This window comes from Paroedura picta, chromosome 10, assembly GCF_049243985.1.
Source record: "Paroedura picta isolate Pp20150507F chromosome 10, Ppicta_v3.0, whole genome shotgun sequence".
Classification (NCBI taxonomy): domain Eukaryota; kingdom Metazoa; phylum Chordata; class Lepidosauria; order Squamata; family Gekkonidae; genus Paroedura; species Paroedura picta.
The window spans coordinates 77,301,048-77,319,223 of NC_135378.1; the positions used below are offsets into that span (position 1 = coordinate 77,301,048).

Sequence of the window (18,176 nt, forward strand, 5' to 3'; positions counted from 1 at the left end):
CTGACACCAAAGCTAATCTATATGCCTTCTGGCTCCACATATGTGCCCATGCACTCTTAACAGCTAGAGACAGGGTGGAATGATGTGATTAATAATCCTAGCCAGAGGGTTCCAGGGCAGTTTTGAATATTCCTGCCCCACTGATATGGGCCAAGGGGGGACGGGGACCTCAGTGTGACAGGACAGATGTTCACGGTAACCGCAAGAAGCTTATGAGGAAGTACTTGAATGAATGAAGCACAGAAGATCTCAGGGAGGGGGATGGAAGGTCAAACTGAAGTGCAATGTGTAATGGGTACACGCGCTCTATAAATAGCTTGTTAAAAATCTGCCAGTATACGGTTCTCGTACTTATTACTTATTTAAAATGTCTACATTCCACCTACGAGCTGAAATGGCCAAGGTGACTTAAGGTGCCTTTAATACGCAACCCAAGCAACCTTTTCGGACCAGGGTCTAGCCTGGTGGAATGAGTTGCCGGCCGAGACCCGGACCCTCTCAGAGCGCCAAAGGGCCAGCAAGATGGCTCCCTTCCACCAGGCATATGGTTTAGGCCAACTCAAGCACAATATGACGTCAAGAAGCCCCCCCCCCCGTCAAGAAGCTACCCATATGACGTCAAGAAGCTACCCGTCCTGAAATCTGGACATAAAATTGGTGCCAGAATTACTCTGACCCAAACAGTCAAAACTGCGGCACTCAAGAAGGCTTTTAGGCTAAGCATTTTTAAAATTGCCGTCGAATGCTTTTACATTCATTTTGTACATGTATTTTATTGATTTATTGAGGTTAGCCGCCCCAAGCTTATCCTAGGGAGGGCTTGGCCAATAAACCTAATCAAATCTAATCAATAAAGAAACCAATGGTAAAAATGTAACAAAAAAAAAAAACAACCTCAGAGCCTGCTAGCTTTGATAATTAAAGAGCCAAATCACATCAACACCCAGAACCAGGGATATTAGGGAGCATTTGCATAACTTAAAATGTGCATTATTACCTATCCCTCCAGTGTACCTTAACTTAAAGGCTTCATTTAAATCAGGGGTAGTCGACCTGTGGTCCTCCAGAAGATCATGGACTACAATTCCCATGAGCCCCTGCCAGCAAACGCTGGCAGGGACTCATGGGAATTGTATTCCATGAACATCTGGAGGACCACAGGTCGACTACCCCTGATTTAAACAATATTTGGTTTTGTACTGGGCTGCATTTGGTTCTGGGGTGATAAACTGCAGACCCGTGCCCCAAATAAGAGCACCAACAAAAACCAGGCCAATCGCTTTCCATGCTAATCAGCAAAAAGGCCAAGCGTTCGCCAACATTTTTTTACCTGGCGCCAAAGACTTGAAGTAGGCGCCAGGCAGCTAGCCGTGTGTGCCGAGAGACAGTTCCCAACTTCTTCCCGCTGCAAGCCAAAAGCCACAACAAAGTTTCAGACTGGAGAGAATAAAGAGAGCGCTGCTCAAACACGTTCAAAAAGGAACCAAAGCGGCTCCCAAGCCAAGCGGTCGCACGCTTCCTCTCTACCAGATCTCAGACTTTCTCTAAGCCATGCCAGCTCCAAAACAATTAAATTTTCACATTGCCCCTGAGAGAGAAAAGCATTGCTCGTTTTATTCCTTCTGGTGCAGGAAATGACACGTGCAGATGGTGTATAAACACTTCAGCCATGCATGCAGCTACAATGAGCAGCATTGGATCCCTGCAGACAGATAAGTGGTGCATTGCACTGGTTGAATATCCCATCGTGACCCTTCATGGACCGCTATACTGCTCCTCATATGGATCTGCAGCCTGGCAAAAAGCCCCAGGATCCCTTAGGTTGGATCCAGCCACCTTTTGCTCACCAATCTCAGCAGATGCCCCCTTCTTATTGCAGATCGGTTCCATGACCCACTTCCTCCCCTTCTTGCTCAGCTGCATGGATTCAATCCCTTGTATACTGCCAGAACTAGGCAAATTCCTCCTCTCCTTGAAAACACTCTCAGCTGTACAGAAGAGGCAAAGATTAAACTTCTATGGAAAAGTAAAGGTTCAACGGTTACACAAGTTGCCGCATATTGCGCCCGAGCACATAGTGTTCGAAATGCTCAGTTAAGGATCTATAAAAGGTGACGTACAGGAGGATCCTTCATCTTTTGTTTTACATGCTGCTTAGTTTTAACATAGTTTTAACCTACTGTTTACAATTGTAAAACTATTAAGCCTATTTTGTGCTATAGTGCTATAGCATACGGCAAAGTTTGTATTTATATTTTATTCTGAATTTTCTACTACCTAACATTTGTTTACAGATTTTATCTGGCCAAAGTGCCACACAGAATAAACTATCTAGCATGCAATCCTTGTATGAGCAGAAGGCGCTTCCGCTTATGCAAAAAGGCCATGGCAAATGACACAGATTGGATACAGGGGGCTGCCCTGTACTGAGTCAGACCACTGGTCCATCATCATGGTCAATATTGTCTACTCAGACCGGCAGCAGCTCTCCAGAGGTTTTCCACATCACCAACCTTCAGGAAGCAAGGAGGCTCCAAGAAATACTTCAGCAGATGCCTGTCCAAACTGGCCACTGTCTTGTCCTGGGTGCTTCTGTTTCCTGCTAACATTTAATTGCAGTCTTTTGGCCTAAATGTGTGGCATCTGAACCTGCTGTGGCGCGCTGCCATCTGAACAGAATGACTGCCCTGCCATCTCCAATCAAAGACTAAACGGAGTCAATCACTCCGCTGGTTGAGCACTTTGTCTCCAAACGCAGTCCCAGCAAGATAGATCTGGGATATTCATGTGGGGCGCATAAGAGGTATAGCAGCCTCCGTATCTGGTACACACAGGGGCTTCGTTCCCTCTAAACAGGAAGGGTTTGATCTCAGCTATTATGACTAGTCGTCCCTAACAAACAAGCTCACAAAGGATAGCTGTGAACAACAGACAAAATATGACAAGAGAGGATCGGCACATGGAAAGAATAATTTATGGTGTGGATGGGCGGCTGGCGTACAAGATGTTCTTTTGGAGCGGAGGTTGTATTACATGATCCCTTCAGGCATTGCCCAATCTGGCAAGTCTCTATGCCCATTTTATTACAACCGATTACAACCGATCTCCATTCACAAGAGATTAATTCACCTGGGGAAAATGGCCACTTTGAAAGGTGGACTCTATGGTATTATACCCCAGTGAAGACCCTCCCCTCCCTTCCTCAACCTCTACCCCCAAAGGAAAAGGTATCCCCTGTGCAAGCAGCAGGTCATGTCTGACCCTTGGGGTGACGCCCTCCAGCGTTTTCATGGCAGACTCAATACGGGGTGGTTTGCCATTCCCTTCCCCAGTCATTACCGTTTACCCCCCAGCAAGCTGGGTACTCATTTTACCGACCTCGGAATGATGGAAGGCTGAGTCAACCTTGAGCCGGCTGCTGGGATCGAACTCTCAGCCTCATGGGCAAAGCTTCAGACTGCATGTTTGCTGCCTTAGCACTCTGCGCCACTAGCCCCAAAATCTAAGGGTATTTCCCAACCCACAGCTGGCAACCTATGAATCAGCCATTTTGGCTAAATCTTTGGGCAGAAGAGGCTCAATAAGATGGTGCACTCTAAACTGCAATTCTGCAAACAAAAAAGTAGGCCAGTATTCGTCTCAGGAAAATGTTGGAAAATACACTTCAAACAGTGGTGGTGGGGGGAAAGTTTGGGGGGGGGGGTGTCTCCAAAAAACAACTGATTTCCTCAACATTTAATTATTGCAGTTCTGTACCAGCAGGAACATTGTGAGAGGAAAATATGAGCAGCTGATGATGTTAGCCATTCAGTCGTATCCAACTCTTGGCAATCCTATGGCTGAGCTGTCTCCATGTATTCTTTTATCTTATTTATTTATAACATTTGTGTACATTTGTGTACCGCCCTCCCCTGAGGTTCAGGGCAGTTCACATGAAACACGCAATGGTAATGATAACAAGAGAATAACAATCTAACAGAACTACAAACAAACAGGTCCATGGTTTTTCAAATCACGTGCATGGATTCTTGGGAGGAGCTTCAGGAGCCAAATGGATGTTGTTGGCTCTGGTCAACCTCAACCAAATGCCTAGAGGAGGAGCTTCCTTTTGCAGGCTCTGCAGAACTGTTTTAGTTCTGTCCAGGCACTGATCTCCTCCGGGAGCTCGTTCCACCAGGTAGCGGCCAGGACAGAAAAGTCTCTGGCACTGGTTGAGGTCAAGTGAGCTTCCTTGGGGCCAGAGATCAGTAGCCAGTTGGAGATTGCAGAGCACAAAGCTCTTTGAGTGGTATAGGCAGAAAGGCAGGCCCTCAGGTACACTAGGCCCTGACCGTATGGCCTTGAAGGTGATTACCAGAACCTTTAGCCTGATCTGGGATTTGACTGGCAGCCACTGCAGTTGTTGGAGGATGGGTTGGATGTGGGGCCTCCGTGGTGTTGCTGTGAGGACCCTGGCCGCTGCGTTTTGAAGCAGTACAGCGAGTAGCAGAAAATGTACAATGCGATGGCCGGTGTCCATTCCGATCATGTCTAGCCATGGTATCCTTTGTCGGCTTGGTTTCCTTTGACCAGTCCTAGCATAATTGCTTTCTCCATTAAGTTGGATCGCACGATATAGCCAAAGTAAGTGAGCCAGAGTTTGGAGATTTTGCCTTCCCGCGATATGTCAGGCTTTATGCAGTCTAGTATTTCCTTGTTTGTGACTTTTGCTGTCCATGGAATTCTCAGAAACCTTCTCCGGCACCAGAGTTCAAATGAATCAACGCTCCTGTCTGATTTCTTTCACAGCAGTAAGTGGCTATTGGAAACAGATCAATTGAACTAATCTACTTATGGTAATCAGCCTTTTGTCCTTGCTTATGTCCTCGCGGAACAATCAAGAATATCTGTGAGAGCTCACACTGCGACTTACTCTCAATAACGCAACCCAAAGAGGGAAAACTTTGTGCAGCACTACTGAGACACTTGGAAGCTAAACCTGACCCTTCCCCCCACCCCACCCCACCCCACCCCACCCCACCCCAAGTAATCGCTTGCAAGCCAGACTTCAAGATCCAACTAGCTGGTAAGCAAATTTATAAACCTGTGATTCCATAAATATTCGGCCTACTTGCCAGGTTTAAACACACGGGCCCGCGAATATATGTAAAATAAACCAGATGTGCAAAGCTTTTGCAAGACTGGGAGCTTAACTCTACACGTGGACACACCCACACCCACACCTGGCCTACTGAACCTTCAAAGCTTTCTGCGATCTACACCTCAGCGTATTGCGAAGCGGCCCCACCCAAGGGACGCTATCCCCAGCCGTCCTCTCTAATGCTTTTCATGTGCCTTACTTACATGAGGAATCCTTGCATTTGTCACACATCTCAATGATGAACTGGGCCTGGAATGCTTTTTGATCGTCCTTATTCTGGTCACCTTTATTGGCTCCAAGGAACACTAGGAGTCATGGTGCAGAGGCAGGAAATGGCAAACCGCCAGCCAGCTAACTTTCGCAGGGGTTAGTCCATAATCAAAAAGGCTTGCTTATGGCATGTTACAATCTGTACTAGATTTAGCACTTTGCTTAAAAAACAAACAAATCTAGTGTCTTTTTTATCCCTCCCTTCCACCGGGGAACTCATAGAGAAGTACATCATTCTCCTTGCTTTCACGTTATCCTTACAACAACCCTTTGAGGTAGGTTAGGATGAGAAAGACTATCAGGGCCAAGGTCACCCAGCAAGCCCTTGAAGCTACTGAATCAGACCATGGGTCTAGCAAGGTTAGCCTGGTCTATTCTAACTGGCAGCAGCCCTGCAAGGTCTCAGGTGTCCTTTATTATCACCTGCCTTTCTGATCCTTGTACCTGGGGATTAAACCCGGAGCCTTCTGCTCAGCTTCATGGCACAATGGGGATCTGAACCCGAGTCACCTAGGTTCTAAGCCAGGGAGGGCCAAACTGTGGCTCTCCAAATGTCTGTGGACTACAATTCCCATGAGCCCCTGAGAGCTCACGGGAACTATGGTCCACGGACATCTGGAGAGCCACACTTTGGCCACCCCTGCCTAACACAACACCCCAACTATAACCCCAATACACTGGCTTTGCCACTTATTTCCATAAACACCCGCAAGGGGAGTCAAGTAAGAAATGGCCAGCGATATTTTACTTCACTACTTGATTTTATTATGAGCCTCTTGTGGTGCAGAGTGGTAAGGCAGCCGTCTGAAAGCTTTGCCCATGAGGCTGGGAGTTCAATCCCAGCAGCCAACTCAAGGTTGACTCAGCCTTCCATCCTTCCGAGGTCGGTAAATTGAGTACCCAGCTTGCTGCTGGGGGGTAAACAGTAATGACTGGGGAAGGCACTGGCAATCCACCCCGTATTGAGTCTGCCATGAAAACGCTAGAGGGCGTCACCTCAAGGGTCAGACATGACTCGGTGCTTGCACAGGGGATACCTTTACCTTTTTTACTTGATTTTATTAGAATTGTGGTCAAACAAGACTCAGGAAGGCTGGCTCCCCTGAACAGCAACACCTTACTGTGGGGACTCACAGCCGTGGTTTCCCCAGAAACAAACCTGCTCAGAAATAATCCTGCCTCTTCCCCTCTCCATACTAGTGATGGCATTTTCCCCTACCCACATTATATTTGTTCCCGACAATTGTTTTAACATTGTTTTACTATTTTAATATTTTCACGTTGCAATATTCTTTTTTTTCATGACACTATATTTATTAACTTCTATTATTAATTGTTACAGTTTTATGCAGATGTATCATTTATATGAGCCTCTTGTGGCGCAGAGTGGTAAGGCAGCAGACATGCAGTCTGAAAGCTCTGCCCACGAGGCTGGGAGGTCGATCCCAGCAGCCGGCTCAAGGTCGACTCAGCCTTCCGTCCTTCCGAGGTCGGTAAAATGAGTACCCAGCTTGCTTGCTGGGGGGTAAACGGTAATGACTGGGGAAGGCACTGGCAAACCACCCCGTATTGAGTCTGCCATGAAAACGCTAGAGGGCGTCACCCCAAGGGTCAGACATGACCCGGTGCTTGCACAGGGGATACCTTTACCTTTAATCATTTATGTGGATCAATTGACTGAATAAACATGCTAAAAGCAGGGAAAGCGGGAGGGGGGGGGCGGTAGAAATTGCCTGTGGAAGGAAGCTGTTGGAAGCGTATCGGTGGTTACTGATAGCAACGGTGCAAAAGTCAGTTGAGGAAAGCAGAAGTAATAACCCAACAGTTTTGTACTAGTGGACAAGAGAGAGGATGGGACTTTTCGTTCCTTACTCACATTGAACTCTTGTAACACTCTCCCCCGTCCAAAAATATATATATAAATAAACCTGCTGTTGCTTCGTCAGTCGAACAGAAGAGATCGTCAAGAAAACCAGAACTCTAAAGCACAGCCAGCTACGGAAAAGTCGTATAATGAAGACAGATGTGATGGCAGAGGGTAAGAAGGGAAGTCCTTACGAAGATGGCAGCATTAGTCTGAGTTGGACCTGGGGCTCAAATTTTGATTTTAATCAGAGTGAAGTGACCTGCATTGGCAATGTAATGCTTCAATTATCATTCTCCACATTCATAGCCATAAGATCACCATGAGGATAAAATTTCCCTTGAGCCTATCTGGATGGTTCTCTCCCTGCTCTAGATTTCTGGGTTGGTCATTATTCTGCTGCGAATTTTCAACCTGGATCCTTTAAAAAAGAAAAAAAGATTAGTATGATTAATATATTTTTTTAATTACTCTACAAGGCGTTATCTCAAACACAGGCTTCATACCTGACACAGACTGTCTGCAGCCACTCAAGTCACAATCTGATCTCTGAAACGCTGAGAATCATTAACTTCCGTGGCGTTTGCAGCCAGCCAAGCATTAAAAGGACTGCAGCCAGACTCAGTAAAATCACATGGTAGGGTCCTCACTGGACTTGTCTTGGGGGAAGCACATAAGCATAGGAAGCTGGCTTACATCAAGTCAGACTATGGGTCTGTCATTATCTACTCTGGCAGCAGAACCTTGAATTGTCAGGCATTTCTCTATACATCCTTTAGCACAGGGGTAGTCAAACTGCGGCCCTCCAGAAGTCCATGGACTACAATTCCCATGAGCCCCTGCCAGCAAATGCTGGCAGGGGGCTCCTGGGAATTGTAGTCCATGGACATCTGGAGGGCTGCAGTTTGACTACCCCTGCTTTAGCACAAGTGCAGATGCCAGGGATTGTATCTGGGACATTCTGCAAAGCATGTGTTCCATCACTGTGCTCTATGCACCCCTCATCTTTTTGAGTGCAACCACAAATACCCAACTGTTGAAAAGCAGCACATCAGGGAAACCTCTCTTGCTGAACTACTGTTTATCTACAAGCAAGGAGCTTCTTGAAAGGTTGAATACAAAGGAACAGTGTCTCACCTGCACTCTAAATGAACAGAATCCTGGATCGTCGGTACTATGCAACGCTGCTGAATTTATTTCCCCTGCCCAAGCCCAAGTCTCTATTTGCCGAAATCATACTGAAGCTCTACATACAGATGGCCCTAGCAGTTGTTGGGCATCAGGCAGTGGTCTTCACACTTCGTTTATCCCTGCACGGTAAAGCGATTCTGGGGTTGGACTAGATGACCCATGAGGTCCCTTCCAACTCTATGATTCTATGATTCTAGTTCCCCTGGAGAAAAGGACTGCTTGGGGGGGGGGGGACTCTGCAGCCTTGTGCCCCACAGAGGTCCAGGGATGCCAGCCTCCAGGAGGGACCTGGGCCTCCCCCAGAAGGACAGCTCTTCATCCACCTGCAAAGATCAGTTGTTTTGGCATGTCTGGCTTCCAGTCGGCCCGTGCATTGAAAACAAGGATCCTTCCTCTCCCGTCATCACTCAGGCTCACAGCAAAGCCAGTTTAAAACAAACGCTACCCTGTAGTATAACACATTTATGTCGCCGTAATCTATTGCAGAGTTTATCTTGGTAATACGACAGCCCTTCCCCGTTCTCCGAGACGACTGTTATAAATGAATGCTGTGCATTCATGGCACTCTTGAGAACGGCTTCCTTTTAGGAATATATTTTACAGGTAATAACGAGAGTCTGTAGCAGTGCCATTAGCTATCAGGATTCAATTGGGGGGTGGAGAGAGAAGCACAGGGGGGGGGGGGGAAAGGCACCATCTGCATTCATTAAAGTCGTGCTTCCCTCTTCTTTATGCTGAGCCCCCTATTCATACAGGCAGGTGTTCCCCCCGCCCCCATAACCCCCTTTAAGCGCTCAGGAAAACAGTCTCTATGTGCAGACAATGGAAAGCAGGAACATTCCAGGGAATTAAAAGCATTCTGAAGAAAAGAACTAAAGCTTTTATTTGGGGGGGAAAAACACATATATTTCCCCAAACTTATATCTCTGGTCCCTAATGCTCTAAACACGCATACTCTTTTTTTCCGGACATGCAGCTGATGCCGAATAGTCCACAAAGAAACTGTGTGAGCAGAGAACTGTTCCTACAGTTCCCAGATGTTTCCTACGCAGGGCAGAGAAAGATCTTTCTAGTGTGCTGAAGCTAACTAGAGAGGAGATGAAAGAAAGCAGCACAAGAGTTGCAACGTGCTTTCAGGCGCACCTGGCATGGGAAAAGGCCTTCTGCAGCGTTTAACTGGCTATGCAAACATTAATTGACACAAAGTAAAACTCTCCAGATTACTCTGAAGGACTTCTCATCCCTTCACGTACTGTCTGCTTAAAAATAAGGACATTTTAGTTATTTCTACCCCAATCCTTCTCCCCAGTGGTGGGCCAAAGAAACTCGCAACGTCATTCTCCCCTGTTCCCTTTTACCTTTGCAATAATCTTGCGAGATGATTTTGCTTGCAGTGACTGGTCTAAAGCTTCCCAGTGAGCGATGGGGGGATTTGAACCTGGGCCTCCCAGGTCCTTACGTCCAGCATTCTAACCCCAACACCACACTAGAATGGATTTAAGAAGGTGGTTCGTTTGGGCATTCCCACCAACAAATCCAGGAAAGAGTTCCAAAACACATTTCAGCTTCTCTAGGATCACATCAGGATTGCCACTGAAAAATTGCCCTCCGCCATCCTAAGCATACAAGCCCGTTTTTCCTGGACAGCATCTCCAGTTTCCGCCACTTGGCAAACAGCATCTCTCAGGGACTTCTTCCTTGACATGTACCACTTCTGAAATAGGATTAGACCCTGCTGAGCAGATTTCTATGAGGCGGTCTTTACAAAGGTCTCTCGGCCTCAAGGAGCTCTCTAAGCCCCACCCACCTCTCAGGGTGTGGGGAGAGGAAGGACAGGTGATTGTTAGAGTTGTGAGTGTCCTGCATAGTGCAGGGGGTTAGACTAGATGACCCAGGGGGTCCCTTCCAACTCTATCATTCTATGATTCTAGCGGCTTTGAGGCTCCTGTGGGTAGAAAAGGGGGGGTACAAAAACCAATTCTTCTTCTAAAGCTGGGTCTCGCGGATAGCATTTCCAGTGGGAGCCAACACGAATCAATACTGCTCCAAATGAAGTCCCTGCAAAACTAGACACCACTGTGTCAAATGAACGATCACCCGAGTTCGAATCCTCATTCTGCCATAGAAGCAGTAGGGTGACCTTGAGCCAATCTCACTCTAAATCACCACACAGGATTAGTGTGAGAATAAAGCAGAGGACCATAGTGGGAAGCCACCGGAGAAAAGCAGGGTATCGGTGAAGTAAATATAAAGATTATAACCTACTATTTTTCTGACCTGCTCACATTCTACATAAAGGGGGGGGATGGGGATGGCAAACACTGAATCATGATCCCAGCAGGCTTTTGAACCTGGGTCTGTCTCAACCACTACACCACAAGGGTGGTCCTGCCAAATGCACAAAGCCCACCCTTGGCAATGGAGAAAGGCATAACCCTTACTGGACTGGATATTCAGTATTTAACCCACTGTTGTTAATGACGATGCCTATTGTTGAATAAATCGTATAAACACAGGACACAACATTAATTATTATTGCACAAAACTGGCATTAAAACTGGAACACGGTGTAAAGGTGAAAAAAAAATCAAACAAAATCATAAGTAATCTGGCAAAAGAAAATAGGTGAGACGCAAGTAATTTTCTCCATTATGCATTTTAGTGAAAAGTTTTGACAGGCAGAGAGAGAGAGATACACATAACTCTAATAATAGGGAGTTTTAACCCACCATTGACAAAAGAGGCTAGTCAGTGACATTCAGAACTAAATCCCTTTAAATTGAAAGAAGAAGAAGCAGACAACTTATTCAAGTTAGGGGGGAATCTGCCAGACACTGCACATCCATTTGTACATTTGTGTCGGTTAATATTTTGAGCACAATTTGCATCTGCATAGCAGTTGCGGTGCTGGGTCTGACTTCCCTGGAGGGTTAAAGCAGTGGCAAGACAATCTAACCAAAGCAACACAGCTAAACAGTCATTAGAACATGCTTGTTGCCTGGTATCACAGTGCAACCCCATACAGCCTATTCTCCAGCCTGGTTTTACATGGCGTAACACGGCATGAGACTGCATTGCTAAGAGGGCCTATATTCAGTGTGGTGCCCTCCTCATGCCATTAGCACTTTCAAAGCTGACTACTCGACTATTTTATGACATGAGTTGGGGGCTATGCACAGTGGAATCAAACCCGGAAAAGGCAGCTTGGCACCAGCAACAACCATGTCTTTCTTTTCTTTTCTGCATCTACACAAGACCTAATGTTGCAAGCTGATTTGCACAAGGAAGCCTATTTACACACAGTCACAAGCAAATTGCCCTTGCTGATTAAAGCCACGGCGTTTCGAGATAGGAATCAATTAAGAGGCTAAAAAAAGCCTTACCTTAGTTAAACGATGTTCATAAAAAAGTTTCTCCTCTAGGTAAAGAAGATCATTGAGCTACTTTTCCTCCCTGACCTCTCCTGCGCCAAGCTTCCTGATGCCCAGAATACTGACAGAAGCAAGGAATTTGATTGGTTGGTCTTAAAGGTGCCCCTGGACTCAAACTTTATTCTGTTGCTTCGCACCAACACGGCTACCCACCTGAACCTATGGCGTGCCTTACATGCACACAAAACAACCTGGCTTTTGTGCTGTCATCTCTGGAAACACATACAGGTACTGGACAATTAGTTCATGTCAGAACTGACATATTGGACTAATGCGCTCCAGACAAAAGTGTTATGTTACTACAGAGTCGTTCTCCCCGTTTTTATACAAACAAAAGGTTTTTCTCACAACCAGGACAGAATATGCTTTCGGGAGAGGGAGAGGAGGACAATTTTGCCTTCCAGAAACATACAGGAAAAAAAATGGTACCAAGACCAAGGCTCTTGGTTTATGCCATCTCCCAAATTATGCCAAACAGAGTAGCCAAGATGCTCCCCTCCGCCACCCCAACCTTCACCATCCAGCCCTGGAGCTGCGCAGGTGTGTGTGTGTTTTTGTCAGAAGGTGAGGTTGTCACTTGCATGAGACACAGAGGTGGGGAGCGAACTACATCAGAACATTTCTCAAAGATAGGACACAGGCCACTGGCCAAATGCCATTCCTGATTTTAGCCGCACTGCATTTTCCTTCTGAACCCAGAACCCACTGACTTACTCACTAACCCCGGCCACTGAAGTTAGTCATTTTTTCCCAGCATGGAAATTTTTAAACAGAGGCTGGATAGCCATCTGACGGAGAGGCTAATTCTGTGAAGGCTCAAGGGGGTGGCAGGTGACAGTGGGTGAGTGATAGGGATGTGAGTGTCCTGCAGAGTGCTGGGGGTTGGACTAGATGACCCATGAGGTCCCTTCCAACTTGATGATTCTATGACTTTGTCACTCACGACATCAACAGCCCATGGTTCCCAACAGAAAAAGAAACACAACTATCAACATACTAGTACAGAGGCAAAATTTCAACTTGATATTGGCCAGTTGGAGGTGGGGAATTTAAGGGAAATTCCTAAAATGTGTACGTGTGTGTGTTACTCTCGGTACTTTTCAAAAATGGTCACGGTGCCCTCTGAATGATGTTTTTGCACATTCCCCAAAAGGAAAGTGAAGAAGCCAAGCCAACTTCCAGGAATGAAAGGCCCTCCCCCAAGGAGTAATCCAACTTTATTAGAGGCAACCAGGTTTTTTTTTTTAAACATCTGTGCCTGGATTCATCATCTCCCATCCTTTAATTTGACAGTCTAACTAAAGACAATTGCTCTCTCCCCGGCTCCCCTCCCCAGCCCCTGCCAACTCAGCAGAATCCAACCAGACACCCAGCGAGCTACCATTTCAGAAGGTGAAGGCATAATCCCCGCGGGGGGGGGGGGGAAGCGAAGAGGAAAAAATGCAAACAGACACCTTAAATTAAATATATATAAAGCAAAATACCCTGTATTAAAAGATTCCCCCCTCCCTCCCGGAGCCCCTTCCTAACAAGCGCGCCACCCCGAGAGCTCCCTCTCCAGCTGTCCTTTTTAACAAGCAGATCCGACAGTTTGGGGGCGAGGAGTGAAATACCCAAACCTTTTAGGGTTTCTTTGGAGCTTTCCCCCCCCCCCCTATTTCGGGGCAAAAGTTTTGTGCAAGGCGGATAGAGAGAGAGAGAGAGAGAGAGAGAGAGAGAGAGAGAGAGTCCCAATTCTTAAGCAGCCTTTGCCTTTTAGCCCTTGGACGAGCTGCTTTCTTATTCCTTCATTATTATTATTTTTCAATTGCATAAATTCTTTCAATAATAAGCCGATCCTGCTAAACGCGGAGCAAAACTTTGGGGATGCAAAGGCAGAGCCGGAGCCGAGGCGGAAGAGGGCAGCAACCGGGGCGAGGGCGGCCAGGACGTCTGGTTGCGGACAGACCCTGGGCTCTGTGTGTGTGTGTGTGTGGGTCTGTGTGTGTGCGCTTTCCCGGCGGCCTTACCTCGACTGGGCGGCCATGGTGCGAGGCTTAGCGAGCCAGGTGCCTGCCGTCCATCAGTCCGCGCCGCCTTCGCCCCTGCTGGCCGCGCAGCCGTCGGGGGCCATTGGCCGGAGCGGGGTGCCGGCCTCTCCGCCCGCGGCGCCGCAGAGGGAAGGGGAAGGGCAGGGCCAGGGGCCAGCCGCCGCGCCGTCCCCGCAGCCTGCCGGAGCCGAGCGGAGCCGCTCCTTCGCCTTCCCCGGGCCGAGTCCCACGCGCTAATTGGGAGCGACATCCGGGCACCAGGGGGCCGCCTCCTCCTCCTCCTCCTCCTCCTCCCGCCCGGCCGCCTGCATTGCATTGCATTGCATTGCAAACCTGCAGGGAGGCGCGGCCGCCCGGGGCTCGTGCCGCTCCACAGGTAAGCCAAGGCCGGGAAAACAGCCCGGGGGCTGCAGCCGGGAAACGCGCGCCGGACCACGCCAGTCGCCCCCGACGCCAGGGGCTCTGGGGCGGGGGCTCGGTGGCCTTCCTCTGCTGAAACCCAAGCACTTTTGCAAGGCACCAAAAATAATGATGATATAATATAATAATAATAAATTGCATTTGGGGGGGGGCTTCTCCAACCCCCCCCCCCCCTTTAAAGTTGGCATGGTACCTCCCGTCTCCTTACATGGACATGTTGTGCTGTCAAGGGCGAGAAAAGTGGGGGATTGGCTAAGGAAAAAGGGACCGGCCTGAGCGGAGAGCCTATCACGGGGGCGGGCGCAGAGGCGGAGCAGTGTGCGAGCACGCACGGGCCGGGACGCGGAGTCCCCGCACGCCTGGCACTGGGCACGCGAGGCCGGCGGTCCCGGGGCGCGGCGCGCGACAGCCACAGCGCTGCACTCAGCTCCGGAGATTGTGCGCCGCCTTTGCGCCCGGCAGAGGAGAGACGCGGCTTTTTCTTGCATGCATTTTTTTTTTTTTTGCAAGCTCGGGCTCCAGCAGGGGGGTCACGGCGAGAGCCCTGGCCGTCTCCGGCGCATTGGGGCTCGGAGGGGCGCTGCTTAACGAGGAAAGCAATGCCAGGGCCGGCTCCGGTCAGGGGCGCTGAATTGTTTAAATCAGGGGTAGTCAAAACTGCGGCCCTCCAGATGTCCCCTGCGAATGCTGGCAGGGGCTCATGGGAATTTTAGTCCATGGACATCTGGGGGCCGCACTTTAAATTTACAAGCCCCAATGGTGCCTCGGAACAGCGTAGATCCCACCGAGGACAGACAGACAGATAGATTTGGAAGGGTGTGTAGAGGCCATCTAGTCCAGCCCCCTGCTCAATGGAGGATCAGCCTCATGCGCCCATTATGTGTCCCCAGGCGATGGGGATTGCAGCCAGCCAGCGAGGACCCCTGCTCAGGCATCCGTGCAGTCCTGCTAAAAGTCTGCAGGAGACCGGGAGAAGCAGCCCTGCCTAAACTATTCCACAAGGTCAGGATCGCTTAGGAAAAGTCTCTGTCTCAAGAGACAGGTGTGTTGATCTTAAGTGACAGCCGCCTCCTGCCATCCTCTGTCCAAGCCTCTGGGTCCCTAGCAGCAGATAGGGTTGAGATGGGCTGCAAACGAAGAGAGGGTTTTATCCAGTGGTGGTGCCTGGCCTTTAGCACACCCTCCTGTTAGGGCAGGAGTGGCCAAACTGTGGCTCTCCAGATGTCCATGAACTACAATGCCCATGAGCCTCTGCTGCTGGCTCCCTTCCAGATACCTGCTGGAGGCTACTAATGAACTGCAGAGACCCAGGCTATATTGCCCTAGTTCCCACAACACTGCCTGGGTAACTTGGTTTTGAGGTTCTCCTAACGTGGCCATTGTGGGGTGCCATGGAAGATACGGTTTACCTGTGTTATTTATAGGCCATGTTTCTCAGTAGACAATGCAATAAGATGTGGCTTGTTTTTTTTTAAGGGATCTGGAACCAAACAGACATCAACCAATGATCTGCTCTCTAGTTGATTTGACACCTAAGAACATCAGAAAAGCCATGTTGGATGGCCCATTCAGTCCAACATTCTTTGCCACACAGTGGCCGAGCCCCAGGGGCCACCAGGTGGTCCACTAATGGGATCAGAACTTCAGAAGCCCTCCCATTGTGGCCACCAATACCTAATTGTTGTGCCCAATACGGTGTACCATTGATACCTTGTGGCTAATAGTCACTGATGATCCTCTCTTCCATATGTGAGAATATAAAGGAATTATGTTTAGTGTTTAGACAACAAGAAAATCTGTAAACAGAGTCTCTCCCCTGCTCCATTTTATCCTCACAACCTTGTGAAGTAGGTTAATCTCAGAGAGGGGGACTGGCCCAAAGTCACCCAAGTCAGCTTCCATGGGAGAGTGGGGATTCCAGTTTGGGTTTCCCAGATCCTCTTTAAAAGCAATTGCTTCTTCACGTGTAGCTTAGAAGTTAAGGAGTGTGAGTCAGCTCCCAGAATGCTGTTTATAAGTCTATGCACTGCACTGCGTTACAGAAATATGGTCAAAGCTATAAGCATGCTGCACGTTTAGATCAGGAATTTTTGTACCTCATCAAACTTCTTGCCCTTCCCCAGAGTTAGCAAAATCAGAGTAAATTTTGCAGAACTAGGAACCCAAATTGCAGGGGTGTGCCGAAGAAGAAAAACTCTGTTGCTTGAGCAAGTCTGCATAAATTATAAATTACACAGATTGGATAACTTTTTTTTTCAAGCCAAATATCCGCAGAAGACAGGGATTATACCTTGTCTTGCATCTGCATTACACATAATATTTATCTGAAATATTTCTAAGCTGCCTTTCAGTTATTCAAGTGGCACCCAAGGTTCTAACGGGATTAAGAGGATTTAAACACAACAACAACAACAATAGAAGACTTTAGCCCAAACTCACACTCTCTCTCTGGGGGAAGACTCCTCTGTTTCCTTCTTGACCCATGTGGGTGAAGACTCATGTGTCATGTGGCATTCCTTTCTAACAAATTATGCTTTATGTTTTATATCTATTTTACCTTAAGTTGTTTTTAATACTTTTAATGATGTATGTCTGGGGAAGGAGGTGTTTCAAAGGTTTTAAAAATGTTAACTTTATAATGTATATTTTCAATGGTTAGCCACTTTGTGCGCTTTTATAAAGGCAGAAAGGCAGGATACAAATGCCACAGATAAATAAATAAGGTTGTGAGGGTCCTGCATAGTTGCAGGGGGTTGGACTAGATGACCCAGGAGGTCCCTTCCAACTCTATGATTCTAAATAAACAAACTTGCAGTTCATATCAGCAACCAGCACCAACAGAGTGTAGCTGGGAATCTCCTGGGATTACAGCTGATCTCCAGCTGGCAAATATCAACTCACCTGGAGAAAACGGCTGGCAGATGGCCTCTATGGCTTTATGCCTGGTTGAGGTCCCTCCCCAATCCCGCCCTCTCTAGGCTCCACCCCAAAAACCTCTAGGTATTTCCCAGCCTGGAGTTGGCAGCCGTATGCGGCAACCCATACGGGGTTAAAGCGCTAAAAAGAACAGTCTCAACTAAAAACTGATCCGTAAAAGCCCAAATCCATAAGGAAAGAAAATAGACCAGAAATCTAGATTATATTAGCATCATATCAGGATGAGGAAAAATCCCAGAGACAGCAAGACTATGCAGAATATCACACACATTGCAAATACTCAGTATCTGCAAGGTTTTAAAGATCTAGGCACCATGCCAAGGGAATAATTCTACAGCATACCTAAGGGAAGTTGGAAATTCTTTGCAGTGCTTTTTATTTGAAAGGACTCTCTGTCCAGCTACTTTTAGTTTAGAGAGATTCTGATCATTTCCACTGAGAAGTTGTTCTCCCACCACCTCTACATGTGTGCACACATGAACCACCCAACTACAGTTTCCATTCCAAGATCAACAAAGCAGGAGCTACCAAAAATTGCAGTGATCTGAGAAAACCCATAGGCGGAAGAAAAGCAAAGCGGAGCAGTCCATCGTACCAATGCCAAGAGCCCCAAATAGCCCATCTCCTACCAATTTCAAGCCAGCAACGGCTGTGCAGAATGGGCCGCACCGATCACATCAGGCCTGAAGACCAGGCCTGAAGACCAGGCCTCTCCCCCCTTTTCCCCGCTTGTCATGGAAAAGAGCTGGGAAACAGCAGTCAAACCAAAGCAGGTTATCCAAAGCCCTAAACAGAGCTGACCGTGTAAAAACGAGACTGTAAACCGACTTGCACGAGCGTTACAAAACCATGTGCCCTGACATGCAATTTACAATGCCCCACCGTCATCCTGC

At 47.8% G+C, this 18,176-nt stretch overlaps 1 protein-coding gene across 4 annotated transcripts in view; it reads right to left on the bottom strand.

Moving 5' to 3' along the window:
- AFF1 (ALF transcription elongation factor 1) overlaps positions 1-18,176 on the bottom strand; it is a 176,264-nt gene that overhangs the window by 125,029 nt on the left and 33,059 nt on the right. Inside the window, exon 1 of one of the 4 annotated variants that reach the window (XM_077300975.1) lies at positions 13,906-14,085. The exons of the other annotated variants lie outside the window; for them this stretch is intronic. Coding sequence (XP_077157090.1) covers positions 13,906-13,922 — 17 coding nt within the window. The 5' untranslated portion in view covers positions 13,923-14,085. Of the gene's footprint in view, positions 1-13,905; positions 14,086-18,176 lie in introns of those variants that run through there. 4 annotated transcript variants of the gene reach the window in all.